This window comes from Oncorhynchus mykiss, chromosome 19 (genome assembly GCF_057628025.1).
Source record: "Oncorhynchus mykiss isolate SJ-2025 chromosome 19, ASM5762802v1, whole genome shotgun sequence".
NCBI lineage: Eukaryota > Metazoa > Chordata > Actinopteri > Salmoniformes > Salmonidae > Oncorhynchus > Oncorhynchus mykiss.
The window spans coordinates 59,292,458-59,315,836 of NC_143040.1; the positions used below are offsets into that span (position 1 = coordinate 59,292,458).

At 43.8% G+C, this 23,379-nt stretch overlaps 1 protein-coding gene across 2 annotated transcripts in view; it reads right to left on the reverse strand.

Moving 5' to 3' along the window:
• LOC110498079 (tyrosine-protein kinase receptor) overlaps positions 1-23,379 on the reverse strand; it is a 91,797-nt gene continuing 68,418 nt past the window's right edge. The window contains exons 13-29 of one of the 2 annotated variants that reach the window (XM_036955023.2): positions 19,633-19,783; positions 19,027-19,146; positions 15,905-16,061; positions 15,234-15,416; positions 14,498-14,596; positions 13,731-13,883; positions 13,383-13,493; positions 11,019-11,205; positions 10,777-10,867; positions 6,548-6,612; positions 5,550-5,679; positions 5,358-5,455; positions 5,172-5,264; positions 4,824-4,925; positions 3,179-3,313; positions 2,946-3,036; positions 1-2,851 (exon numbers count right to left, since the gene is read on the reverse strand). In XM_036955023.2, the coding sequence (XP_036810918.2) occupies positions 1,772-2,851; positions 2,946-3,036; positions 3,179-3,313; positions 4,824-4,925; positions 5,172-5,264; positions 5,358-5,455; positions 5,550-5,679; positions 6,548-6,612; positions 10,777-10,867; positions 11,019-11,205; positions 13,383-13,493; positions 13,731-13,883; positions 14,498-14,596; positions 15,234-15,416; positions 15,905-16,061; positions 19,027-19,146; positions 19,633-19,783 (3,046 nt within the window). In that variant the 3' untranslated portion in view covers positions 1-1,771. Of the gene's footprint in view, positions 2,852-2,945; positions 3,037-3,178; positions 3,314-4,823; positions 4,926-5,171; positions 5,265-5,357; positions 5,456-5,549; positions 5,680-6,547; positions 6,613-10,776; positions 10,868-11,018; positions 11,206-13,382; positions 13,497-13,730; positions 13,884-14,497; positions 14,597-15,233; positions 15,417-15,904; positions 16,062-19,026; positions 19,147-19,632; positions 19,784-23,379 lie in introns of both variants that reach the window. The other variant, XM_036955022.2, reaches the window with a different exon arrangement.

Sequence of the window (23,379 nt, forward strand, 5' to 3'; positions counted from 1 at the left end):
GAGAGAAATATTTCATTTATTTGGGGTAGAAGTATACAAGAACAAGTATATTGCATAGTTTCTAGCCTTTGTTCTTCTGTGTAGAGGCACTCAACTTTAGATCTGTGGAATTTAAGCCTTGACACAATATTCAAAGGAAACCTTGTGAACTAAAATGCAATTGTTTTCACAGACAAACATTTTTTAGGAGATTTTACCTTACCGGGTAGAATCAGGATAGGGGTTTTTCTTCACTGTAATATATAGGCTCCTATGGATCCTAAAAGAAAACACAATCCCTCAAGGTCTCAGCAGATTTACAAATCATGAGTAATAGTGAAGTTGTCAAGAGCATGACAAAACTTGTCCACCTTTAGGCTACAGTCAGAAATATCGTCAGACTTTGAGGTGGCTACAAAGTGCATCATGGAACATTATCGTGACATACCATTATTGTAACCAGTATGCTTTATTCCAGAGTAAAAAGCCTACATGTATATCAGCAACCGTACTGCTTTAACAGCTCATAACAATAATACATGTTATCTTGTGTCATAAATACTGAGAAATAAAAAAGTAAACGGCAAGCAAGCCCTCTAGTGAAAAACACACACAAACTGTTTGGTATTTCATGAGAGTGCTGCCCCCTGTTGAGTGTAAGATGTACTGTAGAGTACTACATCACAAACACCAACTAGTGCTCTGGCAGACTCAATGGCAGTGATCAACTACAAGACACTTAAACATATACAAAAACACGTTATCAATTAAGTATAACTGCTACAAATGTAATGAGTTAGTACAGTTTAAATTCCAATGTCAAATAATAGCATTTCATCTTTTGGTGTAGCCAAGGTGAAAGTTAGTTGTATTAAAATGTTCTGTGTTGGAACAAGATGGACAAATGACAGAGGGGCTTCTACTATCACATTCTCTGCTCTTGGTGTCTCTAAAACCCTCTTCAGTAAAGAGTGAGAACAGTCACTGTAAGAAGAAATGCATTTAGAGAGGGTAAAGTATTAGTAGACAATGCGTATAATACGGTAGAACAGACTAAAGTATTAAGAAAATAAGTGTGGAATGACTAAATAAAATGTAAATGCTATCTACAAAATAACTATGACAATTCTAAACAAGAGATTCACTTTTGCTTATGAGCCAGATAGAGAACAGTAGATGGCACAAGTAATTATAATTGTGATCACAAGTTCATACACTCTCTCTGGTCTACTCAGTACCCATCACAGCACTTTCACACATACTTAACATCTCCTTTCTGCTTTGTCCATCACCTGCATAGGCAACCATAGCTTCCTATATGTTTTCACAGTATTGATTTAGCAGTCAATTCCAGTCATTCATTCCAGTGTATACCTAACAAGGTAATGTTATAAACAAAGAAAGGAATGGATTAACGAAAAATCCCCGAACCAGAGGAGACACTGCACATTTGAATGGATGCCAGGCATTGCAGATGACTCCAGCTGGGGCCTAGAAATCCTCTGAGGCTTGGATGTGCTTTTGTACCAGTGACGGCCTTCTTGGGCTATGTCACATTCCACCTCAGGAATAGAACATGCTACCTGTCTCCTGGCAAAGCAGCATCTCCTTCTGTCTTTAACCTGTTGTGTTTTCTTGCTACTGTGGACTTTCATATAAATCTCTCACCGTCTACACTAACTACAAAGCATCATCAGTAATACCAAAACTACACAATAGTGTGTTCCTGTGCATGGCCAGTGAGGTGTGGGGTCTGTTCCAGTGTTCTGCTCCGCTCCCCCAGGGGCCAGGGTTAGACAGGGGTGACACTGAGGTCCTCAGACAGAGAGAAGCCTGAGTCTCTGTCCCGGGTGGGTTTCTCAGGCTTGGTGTGTCTCCTCACATCCTCGTGTCCGTAGCTGGCGTGGCGCTTCAGTAGCAGTTTGGGCACACAGGAAGAGGCCGCACCCAGGCCTGCCCCTGAGCAGGAGGAGAAGCAGGAGGAGAAAGAGGTGCTGGGAGCACAGCTGGTGCTGGCACTGGTGCTGGGGCATGGCTCTGGGCCTTTGGGCACCACCAGGGGCAGGCTCTCTGCCTCATAGCTCTGCTCATCGTAGGCATAGTTGACATTGCCACAGGGGAAGCTCTGCAGCTTAGCCAAGTCCATGCCCAGGGCCTGGCCCCCACTGGCTCCCCCTGCTTGGCCCTTCCGGGAGGACACCAGGCTGAGGCTGGGCGCACCCTGGGTCTGGGGAGCAGAGAGGGCCTGGCAGGCTGGGAAGGGGGACGAGGAGCACAGACTGCTGGGGACAGGGAGGCCGCTACTGCCATCGCACCCAGAGTCGGTGCAGTCAGAGGTAGGGTTACCTGCCTGGGGGGCGGAGTAGCTGCTGGACAGGGGCATGGACTTGGTATGAGATAGGGCTGCCTTCCCCCGACCAAAGCTCTCCAGCACCCAGGAGCCATAGGTTGGGTTCCACAGGTTCTTTGTCTTGTTTTTTAGCCTCTGGCTGCCTGAGAAGGAGCTGTCCCTGGAGCAGGGCCAGTTGAGGGGCTCGGGGTGGAGCCAGGCTCCAGGGCAGACACCTGGACCCGGAGCAGGAACAGGCTCGGCCCAGCAGGGCTCCAGGGCCTCGCGGTAGGAGGTCACCTCCTGAGGCAGCTGCTGGGGCCGCAGCAGACAGGGATTGTGGGGCTGGGGCAGCGACGTGGGACCCATGCCCAGGCCCAGACCCAGACTGGTCATTTGAGGAGAGATCTCCTGGGAGGCAGTGTGGCCCAGCAGCAGAGGGGTCAGACTGCCTGGGGTGTCAGGGCGGATCACAGTGCTCAACTCCTCCTCCACTGTAGGACCGTACTCCACAGGCAGGGGCGTGTTGATCACATCAGGGTCCTGGGCAAAAGAAAAGAGAGAGAATAGAAAACAGTGAATATGTATGGTGAGTGTTGTGAAGAAAATGCATTCCTGGCTGCCAGTGGGTCAGTACCTGAGTGCAGTAGTTGATCCTCTCCAGAATGGTGGAGAAATTGGGTCTGTGTTCAGGGCAGTGCTGCCAGCACTGAGTCATGATCCTGTACCTACAGAAGAGAGTTGGAGAAAAGCCAACTGAATCACGGATTTAAGTCTAAAACTGCATATTGGCCTTGCAACGGACCTAAATCCATTATAAACTCCCGTCAAGAGAATTAACTCTCCATTAGCTCAATCTGATCTACTCACACAGGCCCGGGACAGCTCTTAGGGGGGTTCATCCTCCCCCCACTTGTCACAAACTCCAGAACCTCCTGGTTGGTTTTGCAGGGATAAGGCATGTAGCCTAGAGAGAAAATCTCCCAGAGCAGTACACCAAACGACCTGCAGAGAGAGAGCAGAGGTCAGAAAAAATAGTTGATATGAGAAATCAGCTGCTTCAGAAAGTATTGATACCCCTTGACTTATTCCACATATTGTTATGTTACAGCCTGAATAAAATATGGATTACCCATAATGACAAAGTGAAAACATGTTTTTAGACATTTTTCCAAATCTATTGAAAATGAAATACAGAAATATCTCATTTACATAAGTATTCACATCCTGAGTCAATACTTTCTAGAAGCATCTTTGGCGGCGATTACAGCTTTGAGTCGTCTTGGGTATGTCTGTATTGGCTTTGCACATCTGGATTTGGGGATTATTTTGAAGGGAGAGGGGAGTCTCAAAGATTTTCAATGGCACTGAAGTCTGGCCTTTGGCTGGGCCACTCAAGGTCTTTCACATTCTTGGTCTGAAGTGTTGCTTAGGATGTATGCTTGTGGTTATTATCCAGATGGAACCTAAATCATTGTTTTCACTCTGTATTTGCCCATATTTGTCTCCATGCATTGCTCCCTCTATCCTTACCAGTCTCCCGGTCCCTGCCTCTGAAAAGCATCCCCATAGCATGATGCTGCCACCACCATGCTTCACGGTAGGGATGGTGTTAGACCGGAAATAAGCTGTGCCTTGTTTTCGCCAGACAAAGAGCTTTGCATTCAGGCCAAAGAGTTACATTTTTGTCTCATCAGAACACAGAATATTTTGCCTTATGATCTCAGAGTCTTTCATGTGCCTTTTTGCAAACTCCAGGCGTGCTGTCATGTGCTTCCGTCATGCCAGTATCCCATAAAGCCCAGATTCGCGAAGTGCTGTAGAGACTGTTGTCCTTCTGGCAGGTTCTCTCATCTCAGCCAATGAACTCTGTAGTTCTGTCATAGTGGTCATTGGGTTCTTGGTCACCTCCCTGACCAAGGTCCTTCTTGCCCGGTTGCTCAGTTTGGTCAGACAGCCAGCTGTAGGCAGAGTCTGGGTAGTTCTATATTTCTTCCATTTCCCAATGATGGAGACCACTCTTCTCTTGGAAACTTTCAACACTAGACATTGTTTTATACCCTTTCCCAGATATTTCTCGTCACAATTATATCTCTGAGATCTACAGACAGTTCTTGGACTTCATGGTATAGTTTCTGCTCTGACATGCACTGTCAACTGTGGGGCCTTATATAAACAGGTGTGTTTCTTTCTAAATCATGTTCAAACCATTTGAGTTGGCCACAGGAAACGGGATACACCTGAGCACAATTTGGAGTGTCATTGCAAATGGTTGTTAATACTTATGTCAATGAGATATATCTGTATTTCATTTTCAATAAATTAGCAAAAATGTCTAAAAACCTGTTTTCACTGTCATTGTGTGTAGATGGCTAAATAAACAAATTCTGTCTGTAACACAACAACATGTGGAATACTTCAAGGGGTATGAATACTTTCTGAAGGCACTGTATGTACTGCTACTGGTCATTCAACTACAGTTTGGATACATCATGTAATAGAGTGAATGGGTTACCAGGTGTCAGTCTTGCAGGTGAAGATGCCCTCCATGAAGGCCTCTGGAGGCATCCACTTGACGGGAAGCATGGCACGGCCACCCTTTCTGTAGTAGCTGGCCCTGTGGAGGAGAATGAGTCATGGTTAGTGTCTGAAACCCCTCTATAACTAAATGGGAATAGTACGCTCAAGTCTTCACTGCGTGGAGACTAGACTGATCCAACAGATATGTTGAGATATCAGCTGGGAAAAACACAGAATGGAGAAATTAAACATTACAAGGCGTTAAGATCCTTTTGGGGGGATGCTGAACGAAAGCAACAAGCAGCATGGTACTGGGACAGAGAGAACTGGTGGTTAAGTATACCTGTATATGTCACGCGCCATTCCAAAGTCTCCTATCTTAGCCACTCGGTCTGGTCCAGGGCAGGTCAGCAAACAATTCCTGGCAGCTATATCTCTGAAACACATAACAAACAGCATTGAATACCTCTTTATGTAGTATGAATACTGTATACAAAAGGCTAATGGTTTGGTAGGAGGACATGGTAACCTGTGGATGAAGTGGTTCTCTTCTAGGTAGCGGCAGCCGAAGGCGATGTCTCTGGCCACATGTAGCAGCTCCAGCATGGTGAGGGAGGAGCTCTGACTCTGAAAAGACACCACATCCACAAAACCATTACTACTAACAGACCCATAGGGCTGTTGAACACTTCTGGCAGCTGAGAGACACTCTGCTACCGACCGTTTTGGGTCGGTTCTGTCTCAGGAAGCTCTTCATATCGCCTCCAGTCATCAGCTCCAGGAGGATACAGCGGGGCAGAATCTGCAGACTCACCCCGATGCAGCGCACTATGTTCTGGTGGCTGAACTTACTGTGGACACACAAGAACAGTGGTGGTGAATACACTTCTGTACCTCAGGCTAGGAGAGTTGGCCAGACACCAGCTGTAATGGCTTTAGGGTACAGGACTGTTTTTTACAAGTTGTGTGTGATATGGTGTGGTGGCATCAACATATTAATGAATGTGTCTGTGTTTATGTCTAGGCTGTGTCTAGTATTATTAAATCACCAGGAAACACTCCAGGGCCCAATTTACCCCAGGGTACTCATTATGTACTCTGTTGTGCCTGTCTTAGACCGACAACGTCTGCTCGACAGAGATGCTTTTTAAATGCTTTCAGCAGAGCTCCATTTGGAGGTGAGACAGATTTCTTCCTGCAACCAGCTGCTTGTTACCTCAACGGTGATGAATTACCTGACTCTCTATGATAAACAACAGCTGGTAAGCTTTTTACCAAAATAAGCAGTGAATGAGTAGAGTCACAAAACAAAACATGGCATCAGATTAGACTGCCAAGCGCTAAGGGATGGTATGACAGTGTGTGGGTGTCGTCTGCCTCCCTCATACGTTACACTATGTTACTGTGTGTGTGTGTGTGTGTGTGTGTGTGTGTGTGTGTGTGTGTGTGTGTGTGTGTGTGTGTGTGTGTGTGTGTGTGTGTGTGTGTGTGTGTGTGTGTGTGTGTGTGTGTGTGTGTGTGTGTGTGTGTGTGTGTGTGTGTGTGTGTGTGTGTGAGAGAGAGAGCACGAGCGAGCGAGTGAGAGAGTGTGTGAGAGTGAGAGAGTGTGTGAGAGTGAAAGTGTGTGTGAGAGTGAGAGTGTGTGTGAGAGTGAGAGTGAGAGAGAGTGAGTGAGAGAGTGGAAGTGGATGAGGCCCTGTGTGTTCCAGCCTAGTCCACCTCATAATCAGAGCCTCCATCAGGAAATCCATTTCGTCCTGTTCGGAGCAGATCTCCGGAAGAGTCTATGGAGCAGAAAGGTAATAACAGTCAGTCGCTCGCTCCCGATTCAGAACAGAACACATGCAGAGAGAGAGACACGCCATGGCATGCACTCATCAGATGATTCACCCAAGGAAATTACAGTGGATTTTCATAACAGACTTTTCTTGAGAAATGAACTGTGTTCTGTACAATGTTAATGTCTACAGTACGTATGTGCAGTGATGTTACATTTTAAACCTACTATTATATTATAATGTAATCAGTCATTGTTTGAGTTGCATCTTGCATTTTTCCAAGCAGAAGTGATACAAACTGACATGTCGTGTCAGAGTGAAACACAGAAGGATCAGTGTTGGAGTCTTTTTAAACCAGCGTGATCTCCTTTGTTAGGTTACAGGTCTGTACGTCACTATTACTTACAACACAGAGCTAGAGCCTTTCTTAAGGCAGGTGTAAATACACCTGACCAGCAGTACACATTATGAAGGAAGTGCAGAGGGAAACTGCCATAGAGGAGGAACACTCTTAGTTACTCTTAGCATTTTAGTCAAAAGGTTATCAATATTAGTCCCAATTGTTTACACACTAAAACTGGACCATGAGGCACAATGACCCAAACTTGTAACTAATTTACAGGTTTGGGTCATTGTGCCAGACACCACATCTGCAATACTAGTGGCACATGTTTTGCTTTACACCCAGACTGCAATTTTATAACAAACATTCGGCAAAACACAACACACAATGCTCTACCTTTGGCACAACCTTCACAACTAAAATATCTTGTGTGCAAATGAAAAGCAACTCAGTTCAACAAGCTAAGCTCAATCACCAATTGATCACTTTCTCTCTTCACATGTGCAAACACTAATTGCATAAATGTTCCCTTTGCAATCAGACCTTTGATATGGATAAAAATCCCACAGGTGAAAACTCCTGTGTTTGGAGAACAATGGAAGCAAACTTGGCAGAGAGAGGTGGAGGAGAGGTTGAGGTGGGGGTAGAGGTGGAGGTAGAGGTAGAGGTAGAGGTGGGGGTAGAGGTGGAGGTAGAGGTAGAGGTAGAGGTGGAGGTAGAGGTAGAGGTAGAGGTGGAGGTGGAGGTGGGGGTAGAGGTGGAGGTAGAGGTAGAGATAGAGGTGGAGGTGGAGATAGAGGTAGAGGTAGAGATAGAGGTGGAGGTGGAGATAGAGGTAGAGGTAGAGGTGGAGGTGGAGGTTTGGGTAGAGGTGGAGGTAGAGGTGGGGGTAGAGGTAGAGATAGAGGTGGAGGTGGAGATAGAGGTAGAGGTAGAGGTAGAGGTGGAGGTGGGGGTAGAGGTGGAGGTAGAGGTAGAGGTAGAGGTGGAGGTGGAGGTGGGGGTAGAGTTGGAGGTAGAGGTAGAGGTAGAGGTGGAGGTAGAGGTAGAGGTGGAGGTGGAGGTGGAGGTGGGGGTAGAGTTGGAGGTAGAGGTAGAGGTAGAGGTAGAGGTGGAGGTGGGGGTAGAGTTGGAGGTAGAGGTAGAGGTAGAGGTGGAGGTGGAGGTGGAGGTGGAGGTGGAGGTGGGGGTGGGGGTAGAGTTGGAGGTAGAGGTAGAGGTAGAGGTGGAGGTGGAGGTGGGGGTAGAGGTGGAGGTAGAGGTAGAGGTAGAGGTAGAGGTGGAGGTGGAGATAGAGGTGGAGGTAGAGGAATATGTTATTTGTCTTATGCAGCTGTATGACCCAGTGGGTGAATAAACTTAGTTTGAGCTTTACTAAGCATCCGTGAGTTTTACTCTTATTTAGAACCTTACAAAGGCGAAACAAGTACATGTTTCATGTATTACTGTATGAAATTGGGAGCTATATTGCTTTGCAACATGTTTATCTTGTATACTGTATTACTGTAGTGTTTACTGTACTGCATGCTATTTTGTTTTTGTAGAACTGAAAGACGAACACCACGTACGTGGTGGTAAAACGCATCTATTTACAGACGAACAGGAGGCTGCCATTGTGCAAATGGTAGTTGAAAATAATGCCATAAAACTGCGGGAAATCGAACAACAGATTATTGAAAACCCTGCCACCTTCAATATCAGAGTGAGTTTATCATGAAAATCAGCCAAGACCTCAGAAAATGAATTGTAGACCTCCACAAGTCTTGTTCATCCTTGGGAGCAATTTCCAAATGCCTGAAGGTACCATGTTCATAGGTAGAAACAATAGTACACAAGTATAAACACCATGTGACCACGCAGCCGCCATACCACTCAGGAAGGAGACGCGTTCTGTCTCCTAGAGATGAACATACTTTGGTGCGAAAACTGCAAATCAATCCCAGAACAACAGCAAAGGACCTTGTGAAGATGCTGGAGGAAACATGTACAAAAGTATCTATATCCACAGTAAAACGAGTCCTATATCGACATAACCTGAAAGGCTGCTCAACAAGGAAGAAGCCACTGCTCCAAAACCGCCATAAAAAATCCAGACTACGGTTTGTGACTGCACATGGGGACAAAGATGGTACTTTTTGGAGAAATGCCCTCTGGTCTGATGAAACAAAAATAGAACTGTTTGGCCATAATGACCATCGTTATGTTTGGAGGAAAAAGGGGGAGGCTTCCAAGCCAAAGAACTCCATCCCAACCATGAAGCACGGGGGTGGCAGCATCATGTTGATGGGGTGCTTTGCTGCAGGAGGGACTGGTGCACTTCACAAAATAGATGGCATCATGAGGAGGGAAATTATGTGGATATATTAAAAAACTACAATATTTGGGTCATTTTTCCAAAAACCAGCCTGAAACTCTTTCTAAAGTCTGTTGACATCTAGTGGAAGCCATAGGAACTGCAATTTGGGAGGACTTGGGCTTGTAATTACAGTACTAGCCATGAAAACAGTGGTAAGCTGAAAAAAATAAAAAAATTCATTGGGATGGTTTGTCATCGGGGTTTCGCCTGCCATATCAGTTCTGTTATACTCACAGACATAATTTTAACAGTTTTAGAAACTTCAGAGTGTTTTCTATCACTTATATGCATATCTTCTAGCTTCTGGGCCTGAGTGACAGGCAGTTTACTTTGGGCACGCTTTTCATCCGGACGTGAAAATACTGCCCCCTATCCCAAATTATTAATGCTTGGTCGCAAATGGGTTTTCCAAATGGACAATGACCCCAAGCATACTTCCAAAGTTGTGGAAAAAAGGCATAAGGACAACAAAGTCAAGGTATTGGAGTGGCCATCACAAAGCTTTGACCTCAATCCAACAGAAAATGTGTGGGCAGAACTGAAAAAGCATGTGCAAGCAAGGAGATCTACACACCTGACTCAGTTACACGAGCTGTGTCAGGAGGAATGGGCCAAAGTTAACCCAACTTATTGTGGAAAGCTTGTGGAAGGCTACCCAAAACGTTTGACCCAAGATAAACAATTTAAAGGCAATGCTACCAAATACTAATTGAGTGTATGTTAACTTCTGACCCACTGGGAATGTGATGAAAGAAATAAAAGCTGAAATAAATCATTTTCTCTACTATTATTCTGACCTGTCACATTCTTAAAATAAAGTGGTGATCCTAACTGACGGTTAAATGTCAGGAATTGTGAAAAACTGAGTTTAAATGTATTTGGCTAAGGTGTACGTAAACTTCCCGACTTCAACTGTATGTGTGCTTACAGTATGCTGTTTGACATGTATTGAGTCATGTTGAAATATAAAACAAAAAATGTTGCATTTGTGTTCCTTTCTTGTTTGAGTACACACAAACAATATACAGTATAACAACAAAATCTTAGTCTTTACACTGAAATAGGTTCTGATAGTAGTGTTTTGAATTTGTCACATTGGTGTGATCTCGGTTGTCACTAAGTTTGATTAATTTGATTTGTGTGTGTGTCTCATTTGTATGCCGAGTTTAATTTTGAGCAGGGAGTACATGATTTTGATTGCTGTGTTTCATTTTGCAAGATGTCTGTGGGGTTTCGGGAAATTGGCTAACTATTTTGTGTTTTGCGCTTACAATTTTGAGTACATGAGATGTAGTTTCAGCAAACGTGTGTTAACAACTGGGAAAAACTGTAAACATCATCTTCTACACTTGTTTTTGGCTATTCATGCATTTCATGCAATGGCCAAGAGGAATTATATAATTTTAACTGTTCTGTGCTGATATATTCTTAGTCATGGAGGAGCTATGGAGCCGAAAGAAGAGGAACTGACCTTTATGGCCACTTGCATGGCTGTGTTCTCTCCATTCATCCCTAGAACCTGGCCTTCATACACCTCCCCAAATGCTCCATGGCCCAATGCCCTGCAAACACACACCAAGCCAGACAGGTGACAAAGAGCTTCACTCCAGAGCTTCACTCCAGAGCTTCACCCCAGAGCTTCACTCCATCATGTAATGCACATTGTAGCTTATAGTTAAGTGCTCAGTCAGCTGTACTGTGTGTGTGGACTACCTGAGGAGAGTGATGTTCTTGCGCGGTACTTCATTCAGCTCACTCAGCGAAGCAGCCTTGCCAGCAAAGCAGTAGTTTGGGTTGTAATCTGTCATGATGGTGGATGACCGGATCTTACTCAGCTTGTATTCTGGGCTCTGGAGACGCAGCCTGACCGCGTGCAGCTGGTTCTTCTTACGGTAGTATACTGTAGGAGAGAGAGACCAGGAAGACAGTGTTGGTTACTGTCATACAGTCCTCGGCTTCAAACTGTTGCTTTACTGTACCTATCAGAGACATAACAACACACTATCCCTGCATCAGACACACTACCCTAATGTCTGTCTGTCCTCTAACCTCTGGCCTCTGACCTCTGGCCCTGGTCCAGTCAGTGACTAGCTGTGAGTCTGTGAGTTGAGGACCGAGGACTCACCCTCCGTGGAGGCGGCCCGCGGCCTAGATGCAGGTTGGTAGTCTGCCTCAGGGGCTGGGTGGGGGCCCTGGGGGGGCGATGCGTGGTGGTGAGAGGTGCCCTCTGCCGTGACGTCGAGCTGCAGGTGCAGACAGACGCGACGCTCGGGGGGAGGAGTGGGGGGGCCGTGGACAGACTACCAACCTACTTGGGGGAGAGCTCAGGTGAAGAGACAATGTTAACTGTCTGAGGTCTGTCTCCACCTGGATGGGCCCTCACCATGGGCCACAGTGGGGCTGCTTGACCATCTGGCTTTTGGGTTGAGTTGAGTGTGTGTGTTGTATTGTGTTGTGTGTGTGTGTGTTGTGTTGAGTTGAGTGTGTGTATGTTGTGTTGTGTGTGTTATGCACGTTGTGTGTTAGGATATAGAGAAACTATATATTGATACTGTACAGTATGCCTTTTGAATTGACAGTGCTAGAGACAGGAAGCAGCTCTGATATCACTTCCTCTGAGGCTTATGGGAAAGTTCTGTGGTCTTACGCAAAGGGACTTTCACTCCACAGTGAAGCTTTGTGTTAATGACAGGTTTTAATGATTTAGCATTGGAAAAAAAACAGTTCCACTTCAGTCATAGCACAGTGTGTTACAGTTAGTGCACAAGTCAAACTCTAAATATGAGGATCTCATACCGACATAGAGGGAATGTTGATATTTGGTGATATCAGTTTGTCTGACATCATCAAGAAAAAATTATACCATCCCACTGGGCACACACTGGTTGAACCAATGTGGAATAGATGTTGAATAAGACACTCCATGATCAGACACTCCTTAATCAGCACTGTCAGGAAAGTAAGAGTTCTACACTGCCAGAACCCCCTCCCCTCATACTGCAGCACACGGTCGTCAAAAAGGGAGCGGTCAAAGAGAAACGGAAAATTATCCCTCACTGTTAAACATTTCTGTCCCAAAAATGAAAAAGACAATCAGTCCATTTTTGGAGCATGAGCACACATAAAGTACACATATAACACAGTAGCAGCATTCATTATGATATGAATCATTGATCGCTCATTGGCAAGACGAGGTTAGACACTAATATTAGTATAATAGATTATTATTCTTTCTTTCACTCCTCAATGTTTCCAAAGCAGAATAATCATAGGTACAACTTAAAAGTTAATAGCAGTCATTTCCCTCATTCCCTAATCATTCCTTTTAACAGGCTTATTGTGCAATCATTAGCATTAAGCGATTAAACCATGTTTTAACTTGAATTAAAATAAACCCATGTGATTATAAAACAAGTATAAAAGGTAAGAATTGTTACTGGTGTGGCGATTTGTCCAATGTGCACTTTTAAGCATGACTAGATAAACAGTATATGTATGTTATTGCACATACTTGGGACCATCCATCCCAATGTGCCAGACCACTAAATGAATACTTAGCCAGCCCCTTCACTCTGATAGAAACATCTTAGATTTTGTGGAAGTAAAGTGCAAGAGTGAAAGGTGGCTAGACAGTAATCCCTTCAGCCCCTCCTAAAGTATGTGTATCACAGTTCAAATCAGTTCATTCTCTACCAGGCTTGATATCTGGAAGAAATATAATGCCCAAGGGCTGACAAGACAAACCCATTTTTGTCAATGTGGATTTCCCAAAAGAGGATTATAAGCAACAATTCCTAAAAGGCCACCTTTGGTACTATTTTCTACAAGTATCTTCCTGACTGTTAAATGCAGTGTTGAATCATGGACTTCCACCATTCACTCACATCCAGCATCACATTTCCCTCAAAGAGAATACATTAAACCACAGCTTGGTTTACAATGCCAAGCTCCTGCCTTTTCATGATGCTTTCATTGTCAGAAAGTTAAATACAGTATCATTGGCATGGAAAGAAACAGCTCACAGACGGTGAAAGGTGGAGGGCACAGAATCAACACAGAATTGGAAGAGGCTCTTACTGAGGGTGAGGCTGGCGCAGGTCAGGACGATGACCGTCACCACGATGGTTGCCACCACAGCTAGGATGAGGGACAAGGACAGCTGGCCTTCTGGAGCGAGGCCCTGATGGGCTGCTAGGGGGTCAGAGGTCAGGGTTAACAGAGAAAGCTGGAGAACCACTCAGATCATAACAATGCATCAAAGACAATGGGATTACTCGAGAGGTAGTTCCTTCCGTAACATTTCTCAATTTCTCTCCTTTTATGAGTGTACCATTTCCAGAGAAACACAGTGGTAGATCTTTTAAATTTAGCATATATGATCCCAAAACACATCTAGTAAAATTAGGGTTTTTACTTGACTGTTACCTGTGCAGGTGACGTTGTCACTGGCCAACACCTCCTCATTGTGACAGAGGCAGATGATGAGTTGAGTGTCCTCGTCCCATTTGCAGCTCTGGGTCTGGCAGTGACCGCAGTTGAGCTGCACCTTGATCTCACATTCTCCATGGCTCTCCATGGCTGAGTGGGGAGAATGACAGAGGAAGTTCACCACATGAATCTCACAAGAAGAATGCTGTAGCAGAAGCACCGGTCAACTTAGCCATATCTATGGCTAAAAAGAGAAGCTGTTTTGCAATCAGTGTTCTTTCTCTTCTTCATAACGTTGTCAAACACTGGACTTCAATTCTTAACTATGGTCAACTAAAACAAATCATGGTTTCACTGTAAAGTCGGTACTGCATGGCCATGGGTCAGTTAACTGTTTTAGTTTGTGTCTTTTTCATGTCTGTCACTACACAGAGAACTGCTTTGTATTCTATCCTGCATTGGCGGCACATGCATTGGACTCAAATGACATTGTCGTGCCGTAAAGAATTGAGGGGCTGTCTGTTCCTCTACATCATTGAAAAAAGAGAAGGTTGCATGGCGCCAGGATCAACAGGATCCGTGAGGCCCTGAATTAGTTAACTAGTGTCTGAGGGATGAGGAGCCCATCCCTTCTTCTCCCACTGAATCAGAATCAGGTGGTAGAGACACACAAACCTCTGTGTTACGGCCTTGGCTCGCTCTCTGCTCTCCCCCTCCTCTCTTCTGGCCCCCAGTGACACTGATGAAGGAGGAGAAAGCCTTACCTGCCAGCGGATGGAGAAATATTTCCCCCGTGGGATTAACAAAGGAGATGCCATCCTGACCGCCCGCTGTGATGTCATCAATCAGCGCAGCATCGCCACCTTGATATAGATGAAACACGATAAGTGAATGTAGAGAGATTGTAAAAGTCTATGTTTGAGCTAATAATAACAATGGTTTACTATTGCTTGCATAACATATGCTCACATTATAAATGGCAATCTTTATTTTGATCAAAGATGGTCTGGGTAGAGGGAGTATGTGTGGTATTTTAACGATGTTGAAAGAAATCACGTTTTTCTCAGTCTGTACACATCTCCTCTCAGTGTGTGCCATGTTTTTCAGAGGAGCCAAACGGACCTCCAATCTTATCAGTCAATTAAGTAGAACTTTCTTCCCCAGACAACACAAAAAGCAGGGTCTTTCATGATCTCAGTATGAGTTTAACCTGTATCATAATGTCACAACATTCAGAGAGGGATGTTTATTCTGTCACCAATCCATGACTAGTAAATCATACCAGATAAAGGCAGAAAAGCAGTGAATGTTATCAGCCTTCCCCTTTCCTTGGGGCCAATGAAAATTCTCCAGCATAAATGTATTTGTCAGATTCATCACAGCTAGAAAAGAGCTGGAGGCTACAGAGGGAGGATCTTAAATCCTATAATAACACCCCTAGCAGTACAGTATGGCACATAGGAAAGCAGTAAATATTATTATGAATGTGTGTTAGATTACCTCTGTATCCGCCTCCTCCTCCTCCAGCAGTGCAGGCTCCCCCTCCCCCTCCAAACCCCCCGAAGGTGGCCCAGGACAGTTTGGATAAGGCTTGGGGGCAGGAAGAACCCCCCTCTGCTCCCTCCAGAAGAGACTTCCCTGCCCACAGGTGGCTGGAGGAGTCCTTCCAGCCTCCACCTCCCCCTGAAGCACACACACACACACACACACACACACACACACACACCTCTTTTAGCCATCACTCTCTCTAAACACTTCTTCTATTGATGTTTGCATAAGATGTGTCGATAAATTCTCCATAAGAACTTGCTGGTCAAGGAGGATTTACAGGGAATGTTCCATGAGTCTTTTCCAAGTACATTAATACAGTATTGCCATATACACTATGTATTTTCTTCCTTTTCAATGGTTGCATAAGTCAAAAGGCTGCAACCAAGATTATAAGCAGACCCATAGGATAACCAGGGGTCAGGGCCAGCTTCTTGATATAAACACATGCACTCCTGCCCTTTCTCTGACACCTTCTACTGAAGACGCTCAAGTAGGAGCTTTAGCAGTCAGAGAAATGAAAGCCATGTGTTTTCAAGGAGCAGATAGCTAGCTCTGTGAAGAGAATCTCAGAGGGAAGGGAAAAGTGGAGGGGGTGAAGTGAGGGGGGAAACCCAACCAACCTGCTGCTCCAGTCTTGCCATTGGAGCTGGAGGCCACTGTGTCGTTCTCATACTGCTCCAGAGTGATCTGGTCCAAGCTGCTCTCTGGGTCCTCCAGGTAGGCCTTCCCTCCACCACCAGCCGCTATCAGTAGAGGTACCAGCACCCCACCCTCCATCTGGCAGGGGTCACAGGGGTCACAGGGGTCACAGTCAAACACAATAGCAGCTTAAAAGGTCCAATGCAGCCATTTTTATCTCAATGTCAAGTTATTTCTGGGTAACAATTAAGTATCTTACTGTGATTGTTTTCAATGGTCAAAAATAAACAAAAATAGCTTCTTAGCAAAGAGCAGTTTCTTAAGCAATAATTTTGCTAGGACTATCAGGGAGTGGTCAGAGTGGGTTTTGGAAGAGAGGATTGGAACTGTAATTTATCGCCCGGTGATGTCATTAGGCAGACAAAAACTCCATCCCACCAAAACAGGCTGAAAAAAAAAGCTTACACTAGGGGGCTTTATTTTAACAAACCTAACACAATGGTAAATCTAAGCGCAGGCGGTAGAGCTATAGTTTCAGGAGGGTGTCAGAAATATTTTTGCTATTGTCACTATCACAATTATCAAAACATTTGCTGGCATTGGCGTGAAAGGGCTGAGTTTTGATGAATAAACAAGTTGTGGGTGTGTCTAGGCTTGGCCCTTCACTGGCCAATCAGAACGTGCTCCATAGTGAAATATTGTATGTGGTTGCTTCAAGTTGTGTATTTATGGTCTTTTATGTTCTGCCTTTGTATCAGTTCCAATGTTAGTCCATTACTCTTGGAACTAACCATCCCGGATCCGGGAGAATTGTCATCAACTACACTAATTAGCATAGCGCAACGGTCAAAAAATATAACTCGAAAATATTCATATTCATGAAATCACAAGTGAAATATAGTGAAACACAGCTTAGCCTTTTGTTAATCACCCTGTCATCTCAGATTTTGAAATTATGCTTTACAGCCAAAGCAAGACAAGCGTTTGTGTAAGTTTATCGATAGCCTAGCATAGCATTATGTCCAGCTAGCAGCAGGAAGCTTGGTCACGAAAATCAGAAAAGCAATCAAATGAACCATTTACCTTTGATGAGCTTCAGATGTTTTCAGTCACGAGACTCCCAGTTAGAAGGCAAATGTTCCTTTTGTTCCATAAAGATACATTTTATACCCAAAATACCTCAGTTTGTTGGTCACGTTATGTTGAGAAATCCACCGGAAATAGCGATCACGACAACACCAAAAAAAAAATCCAAATTATATCCATAATATCGACAGAAACATGGCAAACGTTTTTTATAATCAATCCTCAAGGTGTTTTTCAAATATCTATTCCATAATATATCAACCGGGACAATTGGCGTTTCAGTAGGAGCGAGAGGAAAAATGACTACCTCTTTCTTTTAAGCAAGAATCACTCTGAGAGCCCTCAGCTGGCCACTGATGCAATGTAGTTGTTTACGCTCATTCTTCAACATAAAGACGTGAAACTACGTCAAAATGCCGTAGACACCTTAGAGAATACATAGAAAAAGGAATCTGATTGATATCCCTTTCAATGGCCAATAGGGGTGAATAGGAACACAACGGTTTCAAAACATGAGTCACTTCCTGATTGGATTTTTCTTAGGCTTTCGCCTGCAATATCAGTTCTGTTAAACTCACAGACAATATTTTTACAGTTTTTGGAAACTTTATAGTGTTTTCTATCCCAAGCTGTCAATTATATGCATATTCTAGCATCTGGTCCTGAGAAATAGGCCGTTTACTTTGGGCACGTTATTTTTCCAAAAATGAAAATAGTGCCCCCTAGCTTCAATATGGACTGCAAATAGCTTACAGAAACCAAATAAAAAATGTAGACCTATTTTTGATAAATACATTCACTTCAATCCATTTGCAGTCCATATTGTTCTAAGTAATTGCACGGCTTCAATAGCATTCTAGCAGGGGCTAGTCCTACTGTAAATTGCATTATGGCTTAGCATTGACATGTCAAACATTGTCAATAAGCAAGATTACATTTATTATTGATAAGGCCTAAAAAGAGAATGAATAATTAGAATCAAATTCTAAACAAAACAACAACTTATTTTAATATTAAAACAAAGCAGACCATGGAGGGTTTTACGCACATCCTAACGTTTCACAGTAGCTGGACAAAGATCCTGAATAAATAGAAAGGGAGAATGTCCACTCACCGTTGTACTGCTCCCAAATAGGCCTATGTTTTATGAACATAGTCGGAACCATCTTAGAGATCAGATCGCCTTCACACATCTCTACAAGTAGCATTATAAGTGTCCCATGTACATTGTCACCATAAAACCAGGAAGGTCGATCATTCTAATAAGTTTGGTTGTAATACAATTTTATGAAAAACAAGCAATCAGTATTTTTTTAACAACAACAATAATAAATACATGTAAAATGTAATGACATCATAAAATCTCCAGGATTAAAGACACTGTTGAACCAGCCTTCGTTATAGTAGGCCCGATGGAGGGCTTTCGGAAATTAGCACATTGGATTATGTTTTTAAGGACACACCTTAAATATTTCCAGCCACCCACCTGAGTGCAAGCAAAATTATATTAGACAGGTTAATAGCTGAACCTGGCGTTAGGGCTGGAACATGCCAGTTTTTAAATGATGAAACCAACGTGCATTTGACACTAGCGCCGCCTTAACACCAGCCAAAAATAGAATCCTAAAAGGGCATTATCATAATTTTCACAATTTCACATTATTGTTCCAACCTCAGTGTGGAAATATATGTAAAACACAGGAAAATCCAATTTTTGACTGCACTCAGCTTTTACGAGGACCACTCTACCCTCTGTCATAGTCCATAGTGCAACTGAAGGTCCAGTCCTGCGTTTCAAAGAGATAAAACCTCTAGATTAAAGGGTTCTTGTCATACAAACCAGTTAACATAAACTCTGTCCTCTACTGCTTGTAACACTACATCTGTAGATAAATACCATGATAAATAATATTTTAGAATGGCTTCAGAAGACCTTCTAAGCTCATCCATCGGTTCATATCTAACAGCTACATGTGCTTCCGATGGACACCATCATGGCTTTCAAGTTAGGTCTTACCTTGTAGATATAGGTGGCTCCTCCGCCTCCCCCTCCTCCCCCTGCCCACTCTTCACCAGTGAACTCATCTTCTATCACCGAGGATTCCCCCAGGCAGATCTTCTGTGTCAGGGGATTTCTCTACAGAGAACATTTGAATGTGGTTAGATCAGAGAGAGAGATTTTCTTTTCATACCATCAGGAGATAAATACTTCAGGATGACACCCAAGATAGCAGAAAGTTGAAAGGAAAGTAAACGCTCACTAAAATGAATCGGACATATTTAAACAGCAGGTTATCCGGTAACACTTTATTTGGATAGTCCATCTGTAGACGCTCTATAGACTATTTACAGACTCAGTAACATGTTGACTATCTACTAACCCCTAGCTCTAACTCTAACCTTAAACCTTATTCTAACCCTAACCCTAACTTTAAACTTTATCTTAACCTAACCCTAACCCTAACCTTAGCAATCAGTTGCTTCTCAACAGATAGTCTGTTGATAGTATGGCCATCTGTAGAGCATCTACAGATGAAAAATCCGGACTATCCAAATAAAGTGTGACTGTTTATCCACCCATAATGTCCCCCGAGGTAACCTAACTCTCCCCTCTACGACTCACCCCTGGACAGGCATCCTCCCCCTGATGTCCCACCAGTATATACATGATGTCTCCCTTCTCAAGAGGGAAGATGGCTGAGATGAAGACCCCGTGGGAGCGCTTGTTGTGGTTCTTTGCTCCTTTGCCACCTGCGGCTCCATAGGCTGAGATCCTAAGGATTGCACAGTAAACCATAGAAATGGAATTAATAGAAAGTGTGTCTTCATTCAAGTCAATGATGACATAATGGTTGGACCGGCAGCCATTTTGAGTGCACCCATGCCAGGAAGTAAAAGCAGGAAGTGTACCTTTCAATCTGTGTTGTGATTTGTTGACATTACAAAAAATACATTCCATTGTTTGATCCACATAAATTAGCATCATTTGAATGAACATTCTACATGACCATGGCAATCCAGCATCAGCTGATAGACCATTCCAAAATACAATGGAAATTATTGCATCACAATACCAGGCAGCAATTGCGAGTGTACCTACGAGTTACCAGATTGCCAGGGTTAGAGCTTCCAAGCCCATTCTATTCATTCTATTTCTATGCAGTAAACTATGGTGGCAAAATAACAAACTTTGTTATGTACATGCGCTGTATGAGCCTTAAAACCTGTACATTTTCACTGGCTGTTTCTCTCATGTAAGAAGAAGCCCGTGTTTTTCCTCTATTTTCTGAGCAACTTGGTCACTCGGCCAAAGACAAAGAGGTTCTGAGAGTGACCACAGGTTTCGGTCCATCCTGTTCTTTTCGTATCTTTCAAAGGCACTGCTGTGTGGAGATAAGAGAACAGAGACTAGCTTGAGCAGCAGTGACAATTCTATCAGCAGAAAGGAGTGACAAACTGGCGTTATCACTTGTTTGTGTGCAATGTTCCCACCATGCTCTCACACACCTGCTAAACTGCCACGTAGACAGAGGTTGTATTTTCATATTAAGGCTCTTAACTCTGCGCTGTTGTTGAGTGGATTGTTAACCAGCTCCAGATTTGCAAATCTTCTAATAAAAAGTTGTTGTTTTGAAAAATCTGCTGTCTCTCTTCCTTTTGATTAGAAATTCCACAACAATTCTTGTCGATGAGGATGGGATGGCTAACTCCGTTCGCTGATCGATCCTGGGACTCCAAGGTTAACTACACGCAGGGGCTGCATTAGATGTGGCTTGGGGAGCCCACACTCCGCCTGAGTGGAGCAGAAGGGACCCGCCTCGGACCCTCCAGGCAGCGTCAGTGGACAGATACGCCATTCCGAACAATAAAATGAAGGTTGAGACTGACGTCTCTAAAGTGCATGTTAAAATATAGATATTGTTATAGTCACAGAAGACTAATGTGTGTAGAGGAAAATTCACCATGTGTGAGTTTCACTGTGTGTGAAGAAAACCTTGTCTTAGTGACAAGGAGGGCTCTACTGTGTGTGTGGAAGAGAATTCATTGTATGCGAGTTTCACTGTGTGTGGGTTTCACTGTGTGTGAAGAAAACCTTGTCTTAGTGACAAGGAGGGCTGTACTGTGTGTGGAGAAAACCCTGCTTTATAGCACATTATTTGGCAAAGTACTAAATGAATATGAATTGATATGCCATGGTTTGTAATGGTCAGATGTAAATCCATGAGTTATGTGATTCCAGGACAGGGTCCTGAGATAGAAGTAAGAAACTATTCCTGCAGGTTAGCACATTATTTTGGAAGGAGCAATTTGACCAATGGAGCCGTAGGTGAATTGGTTATACTTGGGATAAAACACATACAACATTTTGTATTAGGGGGAAATACTGTATGGGTACAGAATTCTAAATTACATAAAGAAATTACAAAATATTTTGATGGCGAAGAAACAACCCCTTTTGAGTTAACCTATGATGCATTTATTTTTAAGTTAACCCATATTTCATTTGAAGAAAGAATGAGGTCCCTAACTAAATATAGCTTGTTTTGTGTGTTTGTTTTTGAGTGTGTGTGTATAGATGGAGTTTCCAAATGGGAGCCAAGAGCAGCAGGGGAGAACCCTGTCGGCCCAACCCGCAGACTGGACCAGGTGAAGGTAATGGTGGATAAGTGAGGCAGGAACATTCGGGAACAGGTACCGCTCTGGCACAAGGTAGCAGAATTTCCCTTGAAAGGCACATTAAGTGAAATTTTGTTATCAGAATGTGGAAAGAAGTTACAGGACTTTGAGAGATTAACCAAGAAAGGCAAGGCAAGTAGAATAGACTGGGATGATTTTAAGAAGTGGGAAAAAGAAGCAGAGAAGGGCAGATAAGAACATTAAAGGAATAATGGTAAATGATTAGAAAAGAAGGAGAAACAATGACTTTCCACCTCCCTATTATACCCCTGAATCCACTGCACCAGCACCTGCCCTTGTTGTCCAACAACGGTCTGCTCAGCCCCCTCTCCCGCCGCAGCTCTACCCCCAACAAGACCTGATAGGACTGCAGGACCATCAGACCCCTCAGAGGCAGCCCCAGAGCAGTAGGAACCATTCTACACACCACCTACAATGACTCCCGTTTCACTGGAGGACTACAGGCATAGATTGGAGAACTGTTTCCGCAAACACAGTGGCATCAGACCAGCAACCGATGACTACAACAGCCTCAACACCAGCGTTCCTTGCTGAAAATGGCCACAAAGTTTCTAAGAAAAAAAGGCTGGAGCTTGTGTCTAAAACTGTTAAGTATCTAGGACATGATATTACACCAAATGGTGTCTCAATCCGTTAAGTATCTAGGACATGATATTACACCAAATGGTGTCTCAATCCGTTAAGTATCTAGGACATGATATTACACCAAATGGTGTCTCAATCCGTTAAGTATCTAGGACATGATATTACACCAAATGGTGTCTCAATCCGTTAAGTATCTAGGACATGATATTACACTGTGGCATGAAATTGGCTCTAGAGCGTGTGGCTGTGATTCTATCTGTACCACAGCCAGTACCACAGCCAGTTACAAAACGACATATGTTGACACTTGCAAATCTTCTATTGTCGAGCCTGGCTGCCTGAATATGCTGAGGTTGTACAGCCACTCTCTGACCACAAGGGGGCGATGAATGACAAGATAAAGTGGAATCCAGGGGGACTCAAGGAGAACCATTAGTGGTTTATGCAATGACTACGGTTGCCACTACTCTAGAGAGTGCTAAATTACCACCACATCTGTCAGCCCAAGCTGCATAATTGTTTGCGCTCACTAGATGCATTTTGGCTTTGAAATTGAATTTAAGGGAACAAAATGTAATTAAAAATATGTCTGGAATTAGTTAACTGATTGATCTAAGAGTTGACTGCTGTTAAGAAATGTAACTGTTAAATAACTAAACAAATAAGGAGGGCTATCCCATGAATTAATGTGTGGACGCACACAATAACAGAATGATTGTGAGTAAATGATTGCATAATGATGAACTGTTTGAACTGTTTAACACATTTTTCTTGAGGACAGGTCAAATACCCGTCAAGTACAGCGCTGGAATGATACGTTTCTATGCTCTGTGTTGCACTTAACAATACCCTGAAGTCTATTTTCCCCAGAATTGAAGCAGCTTTGCCTGAACCAAATGGAGGACAGCTCCACAAACTTCAACCAGGTGATTGGGTGGTCATCAAGGACCTCCGCGGAAAGATTTGGCACCAACAGCGCTGGACTGGTCCATTCCAGGTGCCCCACAACTCAGACGAAGATGTACCAGCCGATGAATCGTCGTAAGCGACCCGAGTAGGCACGGGAAGACCAGGACCAGACTCTACG